The 18,571-nt window shown below is 45.9% G+C and overlaps 1 protein-coding gene across 3 annotated transcripts in view; it reads left to right on the forward strand.

Annotated features, from left to right (window-relative positions):
* Positions 1-18,571, forward strand: part of GPAA1 (glycosylphosphatidylinositol anchor attachment 1) — a 356,377-nt gene that overhangs the window by 172,583 nt on the left and 165,223 nt on the right. For all 3 annotated transcript variants that reach the window (XM_069621807.1, XM_069621808.1, XM_069621809.1), the window contains 2 exons: positions 13,482-13,635; positions 15,741-15,839. In XM_069621807.1, the coding sequence (XP_069477908.1) occupies positions 13,482-13,635; positions 15,741-15,839 (253 nt within the window). The remainder of the gene's footprint in view (positions 1-13,481; positions 13,636-15,740; positions 15,840-18,571) is intronic.

An 18,571-nucleotide genomic window follows, 5' to 3' on the forward strand; every position in this document is an offset into this window, starting at 1 on the left:
CAATCCTCTGATGAACTATGCTGGGGCATGCTGAACATCCTTCAGAAGGGCCAGACTTGAGTTGGGACACCTGCCAGGAGGGTGTTGTCACCATCATGGTGAGAGAGTAAGCACCAGGGCCTGGATTATGAATCTCAGGCTGGGATAAAGGGTTTGGCTCTGCACAGGATTGAGAGCTTTGTGATGAATCCTGCAGATTCCTCACTAAACCCCTGCCTTAAGTCTCCTTCCAGGTGGCCTGGGAAAGGCAGACGCTTCCTGACCTTAGGTATGGTGCTCTGCAGAATTATCACCTGGGAGGAGACAAGGCTCAGGGTAGTGAGGAGATCCTGTGGGATGAGACGCAATATTTGCCTCTAGAAGCAAAGAACCTTTTACAAGCTACAAGGCATGTAATGGCTTATTGTCGTTATGATTTGTCTGATTGTCTGATCCACAAATTGAACATCTTAATGTGGATAAAGCTAATGTAAAATCCCTAAACATCTTAAGAAAGGAAAGCCCGTCTGAACCTTATAAAAGTTAAAAAATCATCCTAACTCCAAGAGGTACAGTGAGAGGAAATCTGTGAATAACTTAAATTAACTGCCTTCCGCTTTTCTAGTAAATCCTTGTGATGTTTCCTTAAATACACTTAGAAGAAATAAACCTGAATTAGAAAGTAGAAAGCTGATTAGAAAACCAAATTCTGTTGTTGAGGACTTGGTAGAGTCTGGTTTGAACATACACCTCCCTGCACCGGGATAGTCAAAATCTTTACAAACTGTCCACACCCATCTACAGTAAGAAATATATATGTTATTGATCATTATCAAACAAATTTGTTTTCAAATATTTAAACAGTTTTTAGACCACCTCTGTTCTGTTTTCAAACAGTTCCCCAAAACCAAGCAATACAAAATGTGAAGAAGTGCTGGGGTTGGGAAGTGAATGCCAATGTGCTCTGATTGCCCGGCTCCAGTTGAGCCATTGGTCTAAGCATTGTACACGTCTTAAGTTCTAGAGAGATTTACTCTTGAAAGGGTGCTCCTAAAAATTGATGGCATTTTCTCAACTATTTTATATGCCCCTCTTCAAGCTCTGTTAGACCACACACACAATTCTCCTCTCTATGTGGCCTCACAATTTCAACCCCGTATCGTTTTATGTACAATTCAAACATGTTGACATTGGTGTGCTTCCGCCTTATCGCTAGGGTCTTACACATGCTATAATCCGGCCTTCATCAGGACAAAACAAGTTGCTCCCCCTTCTTTTGCCTCAATATATGTATTCAGTATTTAGCTTCTCATTTGGAACTGCACCTACAACGAAACATGCATTCTTACAAGAGGCTCTTTTTTTATTTCTTAACCATCTAAAAATAAACTATTGAAAGGGGACAAACTCACTGTGAATCACTTAATGTTGTTCTGATGAAATCAATTGTGCTCACAAAACGTTTAATTTCTTCAATCAAATACAAGGTTGATTTTTATCCTCTATCTTAATGAGGCTTTTTATTTCATGTTTCATCTGCAATTGAACTTACTGTAATTGGTTACAAAAAAAAATCTTGTGCCAGCTTATATTTTCTTAGTACTACTCTCACTATAGTTTGCCCGAGCCTTGCATCTGGGCATAAGTTCACTTTTGCTTCCCACAGATTTCAGCTCCAAAGGAACAATACAAGCAATCGCCGTGTGTACTATTTTTATTTTTTTTACAACAAGCTCTGAAGTCACTTATGGTGTTCATATCAACACACTGCATTCACTGACTCATTTCCTTATACCACCAATCTTTGCTGGCAAAGTTAGCTACTTCTCTTGTAAGTCAGGAAAGTGTCGCTCTTACCTTTCTTTCATCCTGGTGTCTCGTGCATGACTGTAGTATCCTCAATCGTCTTGAAAAGCTTGCCTTCCCACTAAGTCAGGAGGCAAGCTAGAAGACTGCCTATTGTGACTACGCTCCCCATCCAGGATCCGTCGCATGTCTTGCCCTCATCACATGTTCACTACAGGTCTCCATTGACCTTGTGAGTGAAACCTGCCGCCATTTTCAAATGGAAATATGCAGTGCAATTGCATATATCTCAACCTTAACCGTACCCATTTACTGTAATACAAGTAACATTATCTCACGCCAACAGCGGGTCACATTTAGTCCTTTGCTAACGGTATGACATTTCCTAATCGTTCTCTGTTCAATCTTCTGGAGGGACCTATGTCTTCTGGTCTGTGTTGTTCGAATACAACATTTTCCACCAAAGGCTTATCTGCCTCTTGTTTTTCACACATGAGCAATGCTCGCATATTCTTTGGCGTTTTTCCCAAGTAAACCAAATTACAGGGGCACTTTATGCTGTAGATCACATCTTTGCTTCTACAGTTAGTAAATTGTTTAAACTTCCACACTTGTCCATTCATTTCAATCTCCTTAAAAGTGTTTTGTTAAGGTACAAACTGAACATTTACCACATTTTAAATGCCCTGCCACTGGAGTTAAATCCCAGTGTTGCGTCTCTTTTTTTGTTCTCTTTTTGCATTTCATGGTGACCCCTAACAAGACATTGTTTAATGTTTGTACTCTTTTTTAAGCACAAAAAGGTGTTTTTGAATTTCAAAACCAGGCGTTTTTAAGACATGCCAATGTTTTCGGATCTCCTTTCTGATTAAGTCACTTAATGGACTGTTAGTGGTTACTGTGAGGAGTCAGAGACACAATGTTTTTGATTTAAGACATCTATTAACACAAAAAAAGTTTGGTAAAGGGCCTCTCTGAATCTGCTCCAAGACTAAGAGGAATTTCCCTACCTAAAACCAAAACCTGGGTCTGTTCATGTCAGGATGTCAAAATCAAAACGGTCCTTGTTTCCAAATGTTCTATCCTGACCCTCATTACACAAATCAAAACTATAAGGTGAAAAGGGAACTGTCTTTAACCTGGTGATTGCAAAAAGAGTTTATCAAGGAGGAATAGAACAGCTCCAACATAAAAGATCTCCAAGGTGAAAGAACCTTGGTTCCAGAGTGTGATTCCCTTCTCCTGAATTCTTCCTCAATGCCAACGATTTTTGGTCTAACGGTTCTTTGTGTCTTTCCTGGTCCACAGCAATCCTGTTAGTTACAAAGCTTCATAGTCTTGTAGTTTCTTCTTTCAAATGTTCGTCCTTGTTCAGGGACTTCCTGGAGATTTGTATCTGCCTGGTATGCTCCCCTGCCAGGACTTCTTATGCACTTGTGATTGCCTGGTTTACTCGCCTGCCAGGATTTCTCATATTCCCAGGTAACAGTTCCTCTTTTATTTCTACAATTGCATATATCTTTTAGTATTGTATATCTGGTTGATTCAACATTTGCTCTGCGGTCCCCCATATTCAAATTCCATGCACTTGTATAAGGCTGGGGTCTTTATTTTCAATATGCCTCTTTGGTTTGTAATCTGTCTCATAACTGTTTCTGCGGTTTGAATGATTACAGTTTGTATTTTGTGCGGTCCGCGGAACTCCATGGGTTCCCCACTTTGCTTGGGTCGACCCACCGGCTGTGTGTCGCGTCTTCGATCCTGTTTGCGCTTCCGCAGCAAGTCTTTGCCACCTGCTTTTCACTCTGGACTGCTTTCACATTGTTCCGGTTTCTCTCGCAGCTTCACTTCAGCATGCCTGTCTTGCTTCAGGTTCCGGTAGGTGAAACGCTGCTTTCTCTGGTTGCTGAATGCCCAGGAATCTTCCCTTGGCTCCCGGCGTGTCTGCGGCATGTCCTGCTTGTGCAGCGTTCCTCTGTTCCCCTTCTTCTCTGCTGTCAAGCCCCTTGGCTCCACGACAACGGTTCGTGCTTCCCAGTTCCACAAGCCTCGCAGAGAGGTGCAAAGGCTTCTCCCAAATCAGCAGCAGCCTCTTGCAGTTGGTTTTCGATCTTTAAATGTCCCATGGGCAGATGCATTTTGAAAACAATTTGAGTTTATTGAGCTTGATGCGCCTTCTGCTCTGCATCGTTTCCTATCCTCCTCGTCCCAGTACTTGGGTAATTGTCGGAGATGTAGTTCATTGATGTTAACTGATACAGATTACTTGGGAAATCACTTTCAGTGGTTCCAAATGACGAGCCAGTTCTATATGGAGGATAATTCGAACTGGAAAAGGTAGTCTTGGAGCTTTTACCTTTTAGACCAGGGATGGAAGTTTGGTCTAAAGGATTTTGGGAAAAGTTTCTCTATTTTCCCTAATTGGGGGCGTATAGATACATGGCAATAGACCATTGGGGTATTCGGTATCAAGGGGGTCTTCTTCATGGACAAATGGGGGATACCATGTCTCATTCAATGAAGCCATGACATTCCCCCGGATCCGTGATGATTCCATTGGCTTCATCACATTACACAGACTAACCTATTCTGTTCCGGATTCTCCATTTTAGGAGACGCACGTCATGGTTGGTGTTTGCAGCACGCTCAGTAGTATGAGCACAGTTTTTTTAGGTGGAGAGATCTAGTAGCTGTGTTTTTCTCCAGATCTTTTATTGTTTGCCGATGGCAGTGAGAATTTGTGCTCACTTGCTGTTCTTTCACATTCTCTCCTCCTCCTGACGTTGATGGATGCAAATTAGGAACAGAGCACATAGTTGTGCCCGGTCGGAGCACATATTTGCCACAATTCGTTTCATGGATATAGCACCCAAATTGCTATGTATAACTGTTCCAGGGGTAGAGTGACTGGCTCCCCTCTTCCTGCTCAACGGGATATGGTTCCCAGCTCTCTACTCCGGGATATAGAGCTCGGCTCACACCGCATGAAAGTAGTGCCCAGCTACACCTTATGAAATCCACTTGATCACTTTTGCATTGTACTCAGCCCTGATGCTGGGCACCCCATCTGGGATGTTTGTTTGCTATGGCAGAAGGTTTACTTGCCTGCAAAAAGTCAGGACATTGTTCAAAGCTAGCAACACTAATGGGGGTCCCATTCGATGAGAATCTATGGCGGTAAAGGTGCAAAAAGAAAATCTTTCCTAACAGTCTGTGATCCACCACAGAATGAGGCTTGACGGCAGAGTCTCGCCATCATGCCCCTACAGGGATGGTTGCACAGAGCTCCCAAGTTGTTCTAAGCAATGATTAGTTCATCTAATTGTAATGTTTTTGGTAATTCCTTGTCATGCATGGTGTTTCATTTATAATGCGACAATGAAGCCTACAAGGGCCAGAATGCTAAGGCAAAAAATGGTTTCTGATGTTTGTTAATCTGCTTAGAATCACATGCTGTGCATAGTCCGACATCCAGTGGTCACTGCGGAGTATTGCATTTTGTTTTTCGTAGTCGAAAAGGGGACGTCGACAAGGCGTGTCTGTAACACTATCCCTATAGTGACGTGCAGTGTACCCACAATCCCTCACGCGTCGAGGTCCCTCAGATAGTTTTTTTCCGCCCAGATATTGGTTGCCTTTACGCAGAGCTCCTCGAGAAACATTGCAAAAACATTTATTCAACCTTTGGTCGTTATTAAATTATAATACTTTACATCCCTCCTTCGGCGTCGTAGCTGCGAAGCTGTTTCACCGCCGATCAAGATCTTCGACGGCGGTGCCTTCGACGGAGGAGGTTGTTCGGCGTTCGCCGAACACGTGGCCTGGCCTCGCCAGCCAAATACAGTAGGGAGAGTGGGGTCGTGGGACATTTATTGTTTCTCTTTGAGAATGCCTTTCCCTTTCCCCTCCCTTTCCTTCGGGGTTGTTATCACATGCAATCGTTCCCTCAGCTATGGAGAGGACACCCTTTAGGTTTGCCCGCGTTGCAAGGGCACGTTTACCTGGAAAGACAAGCATAAACGGTGTAACCGTTGCTTTTCCCTCGACCACAAAGAAGACGGCTGTGCGGCCTGTCAGCTTCTTAAGCCTACGACTTTAAAGGACCGCAGGGTCAAAAGGTGGGCAGCCTACGCCATGCCTAGGTCTGATTCCTCACCTGCCGCCGAAAGTGATGAGGAATGTGATAACCCGACATCCGTTTCGGAAGTCGTAGACCTCTCTAAGGAGCGTTCACGCTCCTAGTCGTCTGTCTCCAGCTCCGACAAGCTCGGCTCACACCCTGCTTATGGGGATGAACACCCCAGCGACACTGTCGCACACAAAAAACACTCCCATAAACACATGACCCACGGCTCTTCCTCGTCAAAGACGAAGAGAGCATTAGTGCCAACGGAGACGCAGGTCCTACCGGCGGCCTCCTCAGACCGTAAGAGTCTTAAGCCCCCCTCGTAACCGCAAACGCGACTAGCGATTGGGCTACCCCGAGATAAGGGCGCTATCACTAAACCGCCAGACGACGCGCACCGTCAGAGAGCGCCCGTCGGCGTAGAGCAAGCGACGCCTGTGACGTCAACGCCAGAGGTACCCTCGACGGACAGTTTATTTGTCGAGAGCCTGGCGCGGATTGTTTCCACCGATAGCCAGAGACGGAGAGTGAAAGAAACGTCGATCAGCGCTCACAAGGCCCGGGAGACGCTGAAAAGGTCAGAAGGAAGGCAGGAACTGCCCCCTCCGTCGAGAGGGCCTCCTAGCCTACCAGAAGGCTTTTCAGAAGGCGATGGGAACCTTTCTTCGACGTTATGGGATAGGTCGAAGCGTTTTCAAACTGAAGGCCCTCCCTTTTCCCCCCCTGACTCCAGTTTTGAATGGACAAGATGGAGAGGTTTATGGAGACTCAGAACCTTCCAACACCCAAGAGATCAAGAGAGGGACCTCAGGAGGATCCCAGGGCCAAGTACCCTAGGCTGTTTAATCCCCTCCAAGAGGATGTAGATTTATATGACCTCACTGAAGAGGACCCCCACTTTCAGGAGGATGACAAATTCTTGGACAACGAAGGGGAACAAAACCTAGAAGAGGAAGGTTTTGAAGATAACCCAGATATGGGTGGTGGGGGCTTCGGAGGAGACCCAGAAGAAGGCGCTTCACAGCCGTGGCAGTCCCCATCAGCGTTTTCAGACCCTGAAGCCCTAAACCTGCCCCCCCCCCCCCAAGGACTCACCTATTAGGAATACGTCACCTATAGACGATCAACCTACCTTTAATGCACTACTACGCAAGGCAGCATCGCATTTCAAAATCGAGACTCGGGAAATTTCTCCCGACATAGACTTTGTAGAAAAGATCATCAAGGAGAAACCCCCTGTCAGCCAAACGATTCCCCTCCTCGCCTCAGTAAAGAGACAAATTATTCCTTCGCTATCTACACCCGCGTTGGTAAGAGGGGTCAACCCAAGGATAGAAAAATTATTTAGTCCCTCCCCATCGGACCCGTTATACGTCAGGGGCCACTCTGTGCCAGACTCCTTAGTGGTGACAAATACAAGGAAAAGAGCAGGGGTCCCGCTGTCAACCAGCGAGGCACCACCAGATAAAGAGGGTAAAAAATGGTATGCCCTAGAAAAGAGGATTACAGCCTCGGCTGTCTTTTCCGCAAGAATTGCCAACAACAACTCTTTGCTGGCAAGTTACGCAGATGCACAATGGAGCAAACTACGTAAGGACATCAAGGAGGTACCGGAACCCCTACGTACTCCCCTTCTGGCCACGGTTACTGAAGGGACCTTAGTCAACCAAAGCATCATTAAAATACTCTGGATGCTGCAGAAACGGCTGGCCGTTCCCTAGTCCAAGGAATCCTCCTCAAACGCCATGTATGGCTACGTAATTCATGTTTTAGACCTGAAACACAAGCATCTCTAATTAACAAACCTATAGAAAATGCCAACCTTTTTGGGAAGGCGGTGGATGAGGCACTAGAGACCGCAAAGGAGGATTTTGACACCATCAAAACCCTAGACCAAATTTCAAGGCCTCCCAACAAACGTGGTTATGGCAACAGATGCTTTTTTCGAAGCCAACGCCAGCAGCAACAACAGCAGCAGCAATACTCTGCAGGTAACTGGTCCTCTAACCAAGGCACCAGTGGACAATACAACCAAAGAGGACAACGTCGTGGCAAGGGAAGAGGTTGGGGTCCCACCCCTAGAGGTTCCCAAGCCACCAACACCAAATGACTCGAAGATTCGGGTCCCCTCCCATGCATCGCCGGTTGGGGGCCGGTTAACATCCTTTCTTCCAGCATGGGAGGGTATAACATCAGACCGCTGGGTACTATCAACCATAGCCTGAGGTTACTGTATAGAATTCAACAGTTCCCCTACGTACAGACCCCGAAGGGGACGACGCATGTCACCAGAACACCTCGCCATCCTTCTTCAAGAAGTGGACCAACTACTAGAAAAAGGAGCTATAGAGGTCGTGCCTCTATCTCAGGTAACGGAAGGTATTTATTCAGTGTACTTCCTTGTACCCAAAAAGGACTTAACCATGCGCCCTGTACTAGAGCTGCGCCCAGCGGACAAATTTGTCAAACCTCAAAAGTTTTGTATGGTGACTTTACAGGAGGTGATCCCCCTGCTTTCACAGGGAGATTACATGGCAACACTGGACATGAAAGATGCATACTTTGATATTTTAATGTTGCCAGCGCACAGAAAATACCTCAGGTTCATGATAGAGGGCAAACAGTACCAGTTCAGAGTGCTACCCTTCGGCATAGCATCAGCGCCGAGAGTATTCACAAAGGTACTGGCAGTGGCAGCGGCCCACCTGCGCAGGTTGTCCATCCCAGTATACCCTTACCTCGACGATTGGCTCATAACAGGGGATTCCTACGAAACATGCTTCTCAAATACCCAAAAGACCGTAGACCTTTTGTTTCAACTGGGCTTCTCCATCAACGAGAAGAAGTCCAGCTTAGACCCCAGCCAGATCAAACAATTCGTAGGGGCTCTAATTCGAACAAAGGACGGCCTCGTCTTCCCCTCCAACGAGAGGGTCCAAAACATGCTGTTTCGGATCCCTCAATATGTGGCCGGTCGAGAGGTGACGGTACGCAAAGCAATGTGCTTACTAGGAATGACGGCATCATGTATTTATTTGGTATCACACGCGCGCCTGCGCATGCGCCCAATGCAAGCGTGGCTCAACAGCCAGTGGTGTCAGGCCAGCGGACAATGGGACGATCTAGTGGTGGTCTTGCAAGCCTTGGTTCTCTCGCTACGGTGGTGGTCGAAGGAAAACCTGGTTATGGGGAAACCATTTGCCACCCCCGCAGTGGAAGCCACTCTAACCACAGACGCATCCCTCACAGGATGGGGGGTTCACCTATCCCATCAGACTGCTCACAGAGTTTGGACTCCGAGCATAGCATCCAAGCACATAAACTTACTGGAGCTACTAGCTGTGTTCAAGGCACTGAAAGCCTTCCAGGCACGCCTGCAAGGGAAGACAGTGATGGTCCTCACAGACAGCACCACAGCCATGTACTACCTCAACAAGCAAAGGGGCACTCTCTCTCCAGGACTGTCCAAGCTGTCCCAGAACATCTGGATGTGGGCTCTCAGACACAACATGTTCCTATTGTCACATGTAACAGGGGAACTCAATCTGCTAGCAGACTAACTCGGCAGAGACTTCCCTCTGCCCTCGGAGTATGAATGGCGGTTACACGAAGACATTGTCTTCGTCGTCTTCATACAATGGGGATTCCCAGAAATAGATCTGTTCGCAACTCTGGAGAACTCCCAATGCCAAGATTACGCCTCCAGGTACCCCCAGAACCAATCCAAGGGGAACGGTCTATCAATACCATGGTCAGGGAAATTTGTTTACGCTTTTCCCCCCCGACTCCCCTTCTCAACAAGATAGTGCACAAGATGCACCAGGAACAAGTTACCATGATACTGGTGGCCCCTATGTGGGCCCGACAGCCATGGTTCGCTCACTTGATGGAGATGTCACTATCTCCTCCAGTGAAACTTCCCTGCCCGTACAACATGCTGTCACAGGACAAGGGCAGGACACTACATCCATGCCCTCAGACCATGAACTTAGCAGCCTGGCTCCTGAGATCATAGAATTTGGACATTTACAGCTCCTGCAGAGATGCATGGACATTCTCAGGGAGGCTAGAAAGCCTAACACTCGTCACTGTTATTCTAGCAAATAGAAGAGATTTGTCATCTGGTGTAGAGGAAGGAGCATCAACCGAGTTCACTGCTCTCCCACACAAATTGTTCTGTACCTGACTCACCTACTAGACTCAGGTTGGTGTTTAACTCTATTAAAGTCCATTTAGCTGCACTTTCCGCATACACCACTTCCCAACTTAAAGTGTCATGGTGGAAAGTCCCAGTTATTAAATCCTTCATGGAAGGAGTGAAGAGGATCCACCCTCCCATAGCTAACCCTGCTCCCGGATCGGACCTAAATTTGGTACTAACCAGGCTCATGGGGTCACCCTTTGAACCCATGCACAAAGCAACACTTAAAGACCTCGCTCTTAAGACTGCTTTTCTAATAGCTATCACCTCCATTAGGAGAGTAAGTGAACTACAAGCGCTCTCTGTACTAGACCTTTATAACCGTTCACAAGGATAAGGTGGTTCTACGCACACATCCTAGGTTTGCACCAAAATGTATCTCTAAATTCCATGTCAACCAGTCAATAGAACTACCAACGTTCTTTCAAAATCCTTCAAACTTAGGGGAGAAGAGCTTGCATACACTGGATGTTCGCAGAGCCGTTATGTTTTATATGGAAAGAACTAGACCATTGAGAAAGACTAATCAGTTCTTTGTCTCTGTGGCAGCAGGAAGAGAAGGAGATGCAGTTTCAAAATCCACTATTTCTAGATGGATTGTACAATGCATCACTCTCTGTTTCTCTCTTGCTAAGAGAGAACTACCCTTCAAGCCAAGAGCACACTCCACTCGCGGCACCGGGGCTTCCATAGCTTTCATTGCAAATGTCCCTCTTGAGTCCATTTGCAAAGCGGCAACCTGGAGTTCTGTTCACACCTTTACAAAACACTACTGTCTAGATGCCCACTCTAGATCTGATTCCCAGGTGGGACAAGCAGTATTAAGACATCTTTTCTCTACTGTTCCTTCTCATAACCAGCCTCCAACTCCGGGTACTGCTCGCTAGTCTATGCACAGCAAGTGATTCTAAGCAGATTAACAAACATCAGAAGACAATGCATTACTTACCGTAAAAACATTTCTGATGGTTGTATCTGCTTAGATTCACGTGCGCCCACCCTTCCTCCCCGCTCGGATGGAAGGAACATAAACTTTCTTCTATATCTCTCTTTTCTGTACTCACTCACGTCTAATAGGCTCCGAGGGATTGTGGGTACACTGCACGTCACTATAGTGATAGTGTTACAGACACGCCTTGTCGACGTCCCCTTTTCGACTACGAAAAACTAAATGCAATGCTCTGCAGTGACCACTGGATGTCGGACTATGCACAGCATGTGAATCTAAGCAGATACAACCATCAGAAATGCTTTTACGGTAAATAATGCATTGTCTTACACTAAGGTAGTCTGGTTCTCTACCCCAGACATGCCCGATATACATCCTTTGTGTCAGTGGACCTACGTTTTTGTGGTTTTGAGGGCCAGCCTGATTGGCAAGCTGCCAAGACCTTTGTGTGTCTGCCTTTATCCACACGGAAGCTATGCATTTTTTGCAAATGTAACACTGTACATATTCTGTGAAAATGCAATGTGTACAATTTATTTTCGTGTTATTTTTTCTGTTTCATTTGTAGGAAAACGTTTTTTAAATAACACCCTAGCTTAAAACAGTGTGCAGGAAGACCTCATTACAAATCAGGCGGTCCGGAAATAACGGCGGCGGTAAACCCGCCGCCACCGTTGTTTCCGGACCGCCTGATCCCGACTCCTGCAGGCGGGAGGTGATGTTCCCGCCAGGTCAGACCTGGCGGTTTTAACACCGCCCGCCTGCAGGCGGACGAGGAAACACCGGCAGCATTACCAGATGCTGCCGGTGTTTCCATGATCCCCATTCCCATTGAGTCCTATAGGACTCAATGGGAATGGGGATTAACACCATTCCACCTCCGTGATTCCCGGGAAACCGGGGTTATAATGCCCCGGTAATTCCGGGAATCACGGAGGAGGAATGGTAATACGAGTCCGGCAGTAACCAGGCGGTTTTACCGCCTCGGTTACCGCCGGACTCGTAATGAGGCCACATCTCTCTAAAGGTTGACAGTCCTACATAGAAACAAACTGGGGGCACTGCTTGTTCTTCATAGTTAAGACCTATGCGTGACCATGTCTCCAGGGCAGACTCCCAGGATCTCTGCTTCTGGTTATCGCTTGGAAACAAGCCTAAAAGCCTGCAGTGGTTATGTTCTGTTAAAGACATGTACATTATCGAAAGCAATGGCAGCAGAGTTCCTTATGTGCCCATTCACCTCTCTTTTTGCCTAAGCATTAGTAACCCTTCAAGATTCTGTGTTTTTTGTTTGTTGTTAGTCATGTGAGCGCCCTGAAGCCTGCGTGCGTGTTGACGCTACATACACATTTTCTAGATTAGAAGATAAAGCTGTTCTGTCTTTGCTCTGTTTTTTAATTGAGAATATTTGTTAACAATTCATGATGTGCAGAACACCCCATTAGCCATTTTTCCTGATCAAATGCAAAATAAAATGCTACATGTGTAGACTAACATCTATTATATTTAAAAACTTGTCTACACTTTTCCAAAACGTATATATGTTTTTATTGAGGCCGTTACACATACAAAACTGAGGCTATTCTGCATCTCCTGTGTGTGCAGTGATTATGCATATACAAAATGGATTCAGAGCAGGCTCTTGAAGAAAAATAAACCCAACTCTTGGGTTTGCCTTTATGGAGCAGTCTCTGATAAATTATCGGTATACCACTTGACCTCCACCCCTGAGTAGGGAATCTTGCTCCTAAAAGACAGAGCTAATATCTCCTTGCTTATTGAACACATGCAGTCCAGTTGCAAGAGTTGGTACTACCTCTGCTTCCTTTATTTTCAAGATCTGCTTTGATCGTAAACCTGGATGGAAAATAAATATTTCAGAATGGTCCTCCATGGAGCTCATTACAGGTTTGGTGGTATCCTGGCGGTAAATCTGGCAGGATTTCACCAAACGGTAATACCACTGCCGGCACCTAATCTGCCAGTCATACTGGCAGGTTACAGGTGCCGGCAACAGTAGGTAAATCCCCATTCCATGGAGTCCATAGAATTCCATCGGGGGGCTGCTAGTATTACTAGCTGTTTATTGCTGTTGGGCTGCCTGATTTACCTCCAGCCCTTTGCTGAAGGTAAATCAAGCTACCCCACTGCCAAACTTGTAGTTTGCCGGTCCAGAAAAGTGCTGGTAAAGTTTATTACTGGCACTTAATTTTCAGACCGCCAAACTTATAATGAGCCCCTAATGTCTTGCTTCCCATCGAGTGCATCAGTTGTTGTATGTAATAAGGTTTTCTGCCAGCTAGAAACATGTTGACATGGAAACCAGAGTGAACTTTTAGATGCAGCTAATGATTAGGGCTCTTTCAGGATACGCACTGCCAACATGGCCTGATTTTTCATCTTTTCTCTGATCATTGCAGAACCCTGGAAGGAATTTTCCGGAAGCTGAACAACCTGCTGGAGCGACTTCACCAATCCTATTTCTTCTATCTCCTTCCTTCTCTGTCACGCTTTGTGTCAATCGGGATCTACATGCCGGCTTTGGGCTTCCTTGTACTAATCCTTGTCCTAAAAATATCCTTTTGTGTGCGAAGCTTGTGTGTCTCAGTGCAGGTGGCAGAGTGTTGGAGTGACCACTGTGCCATTTGCAAGACTCTTAAACCTAATGTACAATACAGGATGTTCAATGGGCACTCCCTAGGAACTTCTTTTGCATTTATTCAAATATCCCTAGTATGTTGTACTTACAAGGCTTGTTATCCTTGTTGCCTCACTCTTTTGCAATGGCATTTCAATGTAGGCCAGATTCTTTAAAATCTTGGGACTGTGTGATGTTTAATTTTTGTATCTGGTCCAGATCCCACCTTTCTCACCCCTTTCCAGAATCCTAATGACATCTAGCAGTTTATGCCACTTGGACTTTAGTAGGTAATTGCTCTAGCTATGCTACGACTGAACTGGTCTCTAACTTACTCCTCTAGCCTCCTGGCTGGTTCTGGGCACTCTCTCTCTCCCTCTCCTACTACCATGCTTGAACTAGTCTCTTACTCCCTTCACCATTGTGCCTCTGGGCTTGGTGTGGATTCTCTTCTCTCCTTACCCCCCCACCCCCTCCCACTCCCACAGCCTTCCAAGCAATAGACTGGAACTGGGCTCCATATTCTTTCCTTACCGCTTCGCCCCCAGACTAGGTCTGCACCCCCCACCACCCTCCATTCCAGGTGCCTCCAGGCTGGACTCCCTTCCCCAACCCATGGGCTAGGTTACCGCTCCCCCCACGTCTCGGCAGGGCTCCTAATCCTGACCTTCCCCTTCCTACTCCTAGGCTGGGTTTGGGATTTCTCTCACCCACTTCAAGCACAAGGCTAGAACCGGGTTCCCTTTTCTTCCCAGTTTTGGGTCTTGGCCCCTCCCACCCACACTCACCCAACCCGCGTATGTTAAACATTGGCCACTTTGAAACAGTACTAAATGTTCAGAGGTAGTCTTCCCATCGTTCTATTGTAAAGTACACAAAATGGAATTGCTACCCTTGTTTTTGAATTAAAACAACTTCTACTGCTTCCAATAAAATAAAATATTCTTGAGCAGCCATCACGCCCTGCTGCATGAGCTACTATCCCTCACATGATATAATGTATACTATACCTTACACCTACCTACACTACGGGTTATACGAGCCACCATGTACCTGCCGCAGTATCCATGAGCTGCAATCATATTCCATGCATCTGTGCATGAGCAATACTCCCACCTCCCAGAGTATTTGTAGGCATACAACAACCTCCATTATAGTATGCACAACCTATCTACCAACCTCCTCAAAATATGTACAAGATACCATCCACCAACCCAGAGGATGTTTGAGAAGCCATCAACCACCCAGAGTATGCATAAGCAACCATCGATCTCTCCTAAACCGTGCATGAGCTACTAACCCCCTCCGCATAGTTTACTTAAATTCCCATCACTTTCTCTAGGGTATGCTTGAGACTTCCATTCCCCTTCCAGACGTATAAACCGGCATCTCCCTCCCAGAGTATGGATCAGCTACAATACACCTCGACAGGGAGTACATGAGTTACAATGTACCTCCCAAAAGATTTGTCATCCATCCACCTCTTCAGACTATGCAGCGTAAACTGCCGCCAACCTTCAAAATAACGATTCTAGCTCTGTTAAATCATCTCTGTTGCGCTCTCTCTCCCACCCTCTCTCCAGTTTATGTTGTTTCTTTACTCTTCTGTTTCTTCAAACTTTTTTCTTCTGTATTGCGTACCTCCATCTCTGTCTCCATAAACCTCTACTCTAAACTTTCCCTGCTGTCTCATTATTTGCTGTCTTCCATTTTCTATTATTTGCTGTAACGCTTCTGTTCGTTTCATTGTTTCATCTCTTTTTTTTCCTTCTCTCTTTCACTCAATATCTTGCCTTGTTACTCTGATTCCCTCCCCTTCAAATGGCTATCCTTTCCTCTTAAGACTCTTCTGGCCTTTTCTAGCCCCGTCTTGCTTTTTTGTGCTCCTATTAGTTCTTTCATTTGCTCTCTTTTTGGTTTTTAATTATGTGGATGGCGCCAGACAAGTGTAGACTGCGCACACCTGCAGCTACTTAGTTCTGGCGACTTAAGTTGCAAGATAGCAGTCCTTCTTTGTCAATTTCTCTTAACTGCTCATTATGCCCTCGATTTATGGATGAAGCTGAGTAGATCTGAGAGTGCAGAAGAAGATGGGATCACAGAAGTTGACGAAGATGATGATGATGATGAAGAAGAAGAGGTATTTAATGCTCCAATGTACAGTTGTTCAGTACTAGCCTCCCCCTTTGTGGTGGACCACTTGGACACTAAGCTCAGTGCTGACCATTCAGGCACATCGACACATACCGTTTCTCCCCTGTTTAACAGGTCTTGCAGTGTAATCTGTGCTTTTATTCCAACAGCAGAAGCAATTTCTAGCCATCCTTGTATTCTGTTCACAATATCCAACTGGCATTTTGAGTGAGTGACGTGTCCTCTATAATGTTGCAGCACAGAATGCCCACATGAAGAATGCCCCTCTCCTTCACCAACTCTCACTATTCAGATCTAATGGCCACAAAATAACCTGGATAACAAAATAACCTGGATATTGTAAGGGTGCAAAAGTAAGTGATGGACACAAAGGTGGCTTGATGATTGCTACAAACGTTTATTGTACCCAAACAAGGGAAAAAACTTACCAATCCCAAATACTGAGAGGGGGTTTCCTGCCTCAAATTATTAACTAAGGAATCTCTCAGAATTTCCAAAATAATAAGTGTCCACTGTCGTGTCATCTCCTACTTCTTTCCCCAACACTTGAAAACAACTAATCGTAAGAGTCTCTGCTAGGGCCAGAAGAATGATCTCTTCTTCTGGACAGAGGGTAAGGTTTCTTTAAAACTGGCCAGGTGGAGGATTTCCCTTCCTTGGATTTTGTCTCTCAAGGTCCAACAACATCAGCTGGGATGACTCCCGCCCCTTGGTTTCTTCCCAGTGTTCCACAACACCAGAGGGGGTGACTCCCTGCCCTTGGTTTCTTCCCAGTGTTCCACAACACCAGAGGGGATGACTCCCACCACCTGGTTTCTTCTGCTTCTTTAGTTGTAGGTCCCAGACACCGGTTGGTCGACATGGCACTCTTCCTTGCCAGGTTGTGTAGTGAAAAAGAGGTATGGTGCTTCTCTTCCTCGTTCTCTAGACACAGTCCACCTCGGTTTACTTTCCTACCAGGTACTGTAACTATGAAGAGGAACAAGAATATACTGAAGTGCTTTGATGAGTCCGGATCCCAGACCCACACCTTATGTCCTTGATGCATAGTTGACCTGGTGTACTCTCCTGCCAGGTACTTTGACTATGAGCAACGAGAATGCTTCTCCACTCTGCAAAGGTTCTCTTCTTTACATTAGGTTCCCAGACCCTTACTTCTGGGCTTCATTCTTTCATCCCGCCTCTCCACCACTTGTTTGGGGTCCCGGCGCCTCCCCTTCCACCTGCATACCTTTTCTCTGGGTCTGCGGTGGTCCTCCGGTTTTTTGGACACCTGCGATCTCCTGTGGGGCTACCCCAACCCCTCAGCACCTTCTTTTGGTCTGCTGCTGCTCCACAGTGCAAAGTCTCCTCCGGCTACCGTGGCTCCTGCGTCCCACGCTTTCCGGACCTCAGTGACGCCTGGAACTTCTTACTCTCGATTCCCCAAGCAGTCTGTCCACACCAGAGCTGTTTCGCACCGGCCTAATCCCCTCTCGGCGTCCCGGTCTGCCTGCTTCCTCATGCGTTCCTGTGTTCGCCTTTGCGGTTCCTCCTCAGAGGACTCGACGAACTTGTGAGTCCTTCATCTGTCTTTATACTCGCACAACATCCATAATGACTAGTCTGTTCCCATTGGTTCTGCTGGGTTATCTTCAGCACTATGCGCCTCTTCTTCGTCCTAGTATCATTATGGTTGTTCTCTACTGGGTTGCAGATGCTCTTCCTCATCTCAGTTTTGCAATGGGTCTCACATGGCTAGTCCCTACTCTTCCTCGCCTCGGTATAAGGTAGCAATGTAGAATGGTCTACCATACACAGATGTATTGAGGTTTGTGGGGCTGTTACCCTTAACAGGGTATGGGTGTGAGGGAGGTGGTAAAAAGTTGGGTGTGTATCACGTTCTGCCTGAGATGTCATCCTCTGTCTCATAAGTGGTTCCCCTCCCCATGTGATCCTCCCACGATGCACCACCCCCAAGGGGACTATTTTTTATTTTTTTTATTTTATTGGTTTGTTCAACCTTTAAAAAAAAAACAGCAAAGTCAACCAAAACAAACACAAGACTACATCACATATAAATTCTCTTTTTTCTCTCCCTCCATCCCTCCCCCATTTATCGTTTTGGCAGCTTGTTAGCACATCCATCAAGTCATGTTAGGGTTAGGTCCATGAGCTACTAGAGATTTCATCTCTTTGGTTTCATTAGATTTACTTTTTGGTCGTCCAGACCTCCTTTTACTGCACGAAGAAGGTTTATTAGTGCAAATAAGACTGCTCTGTTGGATCCCTCAAATAAAGCTGCCCACCAATCGTCAACCTTCATACATCGATGCTCATTAATCAGCGCTCCAAAGTGGATTTGTCTTTGATGTTGAAATGTTTCACAATACAGCGTTAGATGTTTTAAAGTTTCCTTGTTTTTGCTGCAGAATCTACACCTTAGATCAGCATCCGCACACTTCACCCAACTGCTCATATGCTCTTTTGTTTCTAGCATGTTTAACCTGAAGCGCATGTATAGGGATCTTACATGCTGATCTGGCAGGAGGGTTAGATAATTGTGTCTCTGATGGTATGCTTTAGCTTCTCCTGGGACCTCTTGCATTAGGCTTGATTTGGCTCTTAAATCGCAAGTTTTGATCCAGTCAGATCTCCAGATTTTTGTCTTTGCCAACTCAGGATTCTCAGTTAACATTATAGTGGAAATATCAAACTCCTTTAGAATTGTTTGACAGA

Source organism: Ambystoma mexicanum, chromosome 5q, assembly GCF_040938575.1.
Source record: "Ambystoma mexicanum isolate Mex_15411 chromosome 5q, UKY_AmexF1_1, whole genome shotgun sequence".
In the NCBI taxonomy this organism is placed as follows: domain Eukaryota; kingdom Metazoa; phylum Chordata; class Amphibia; order Caudata; family Ambystomatidae; genus Ambystoma; species Ambystoma mexicanum.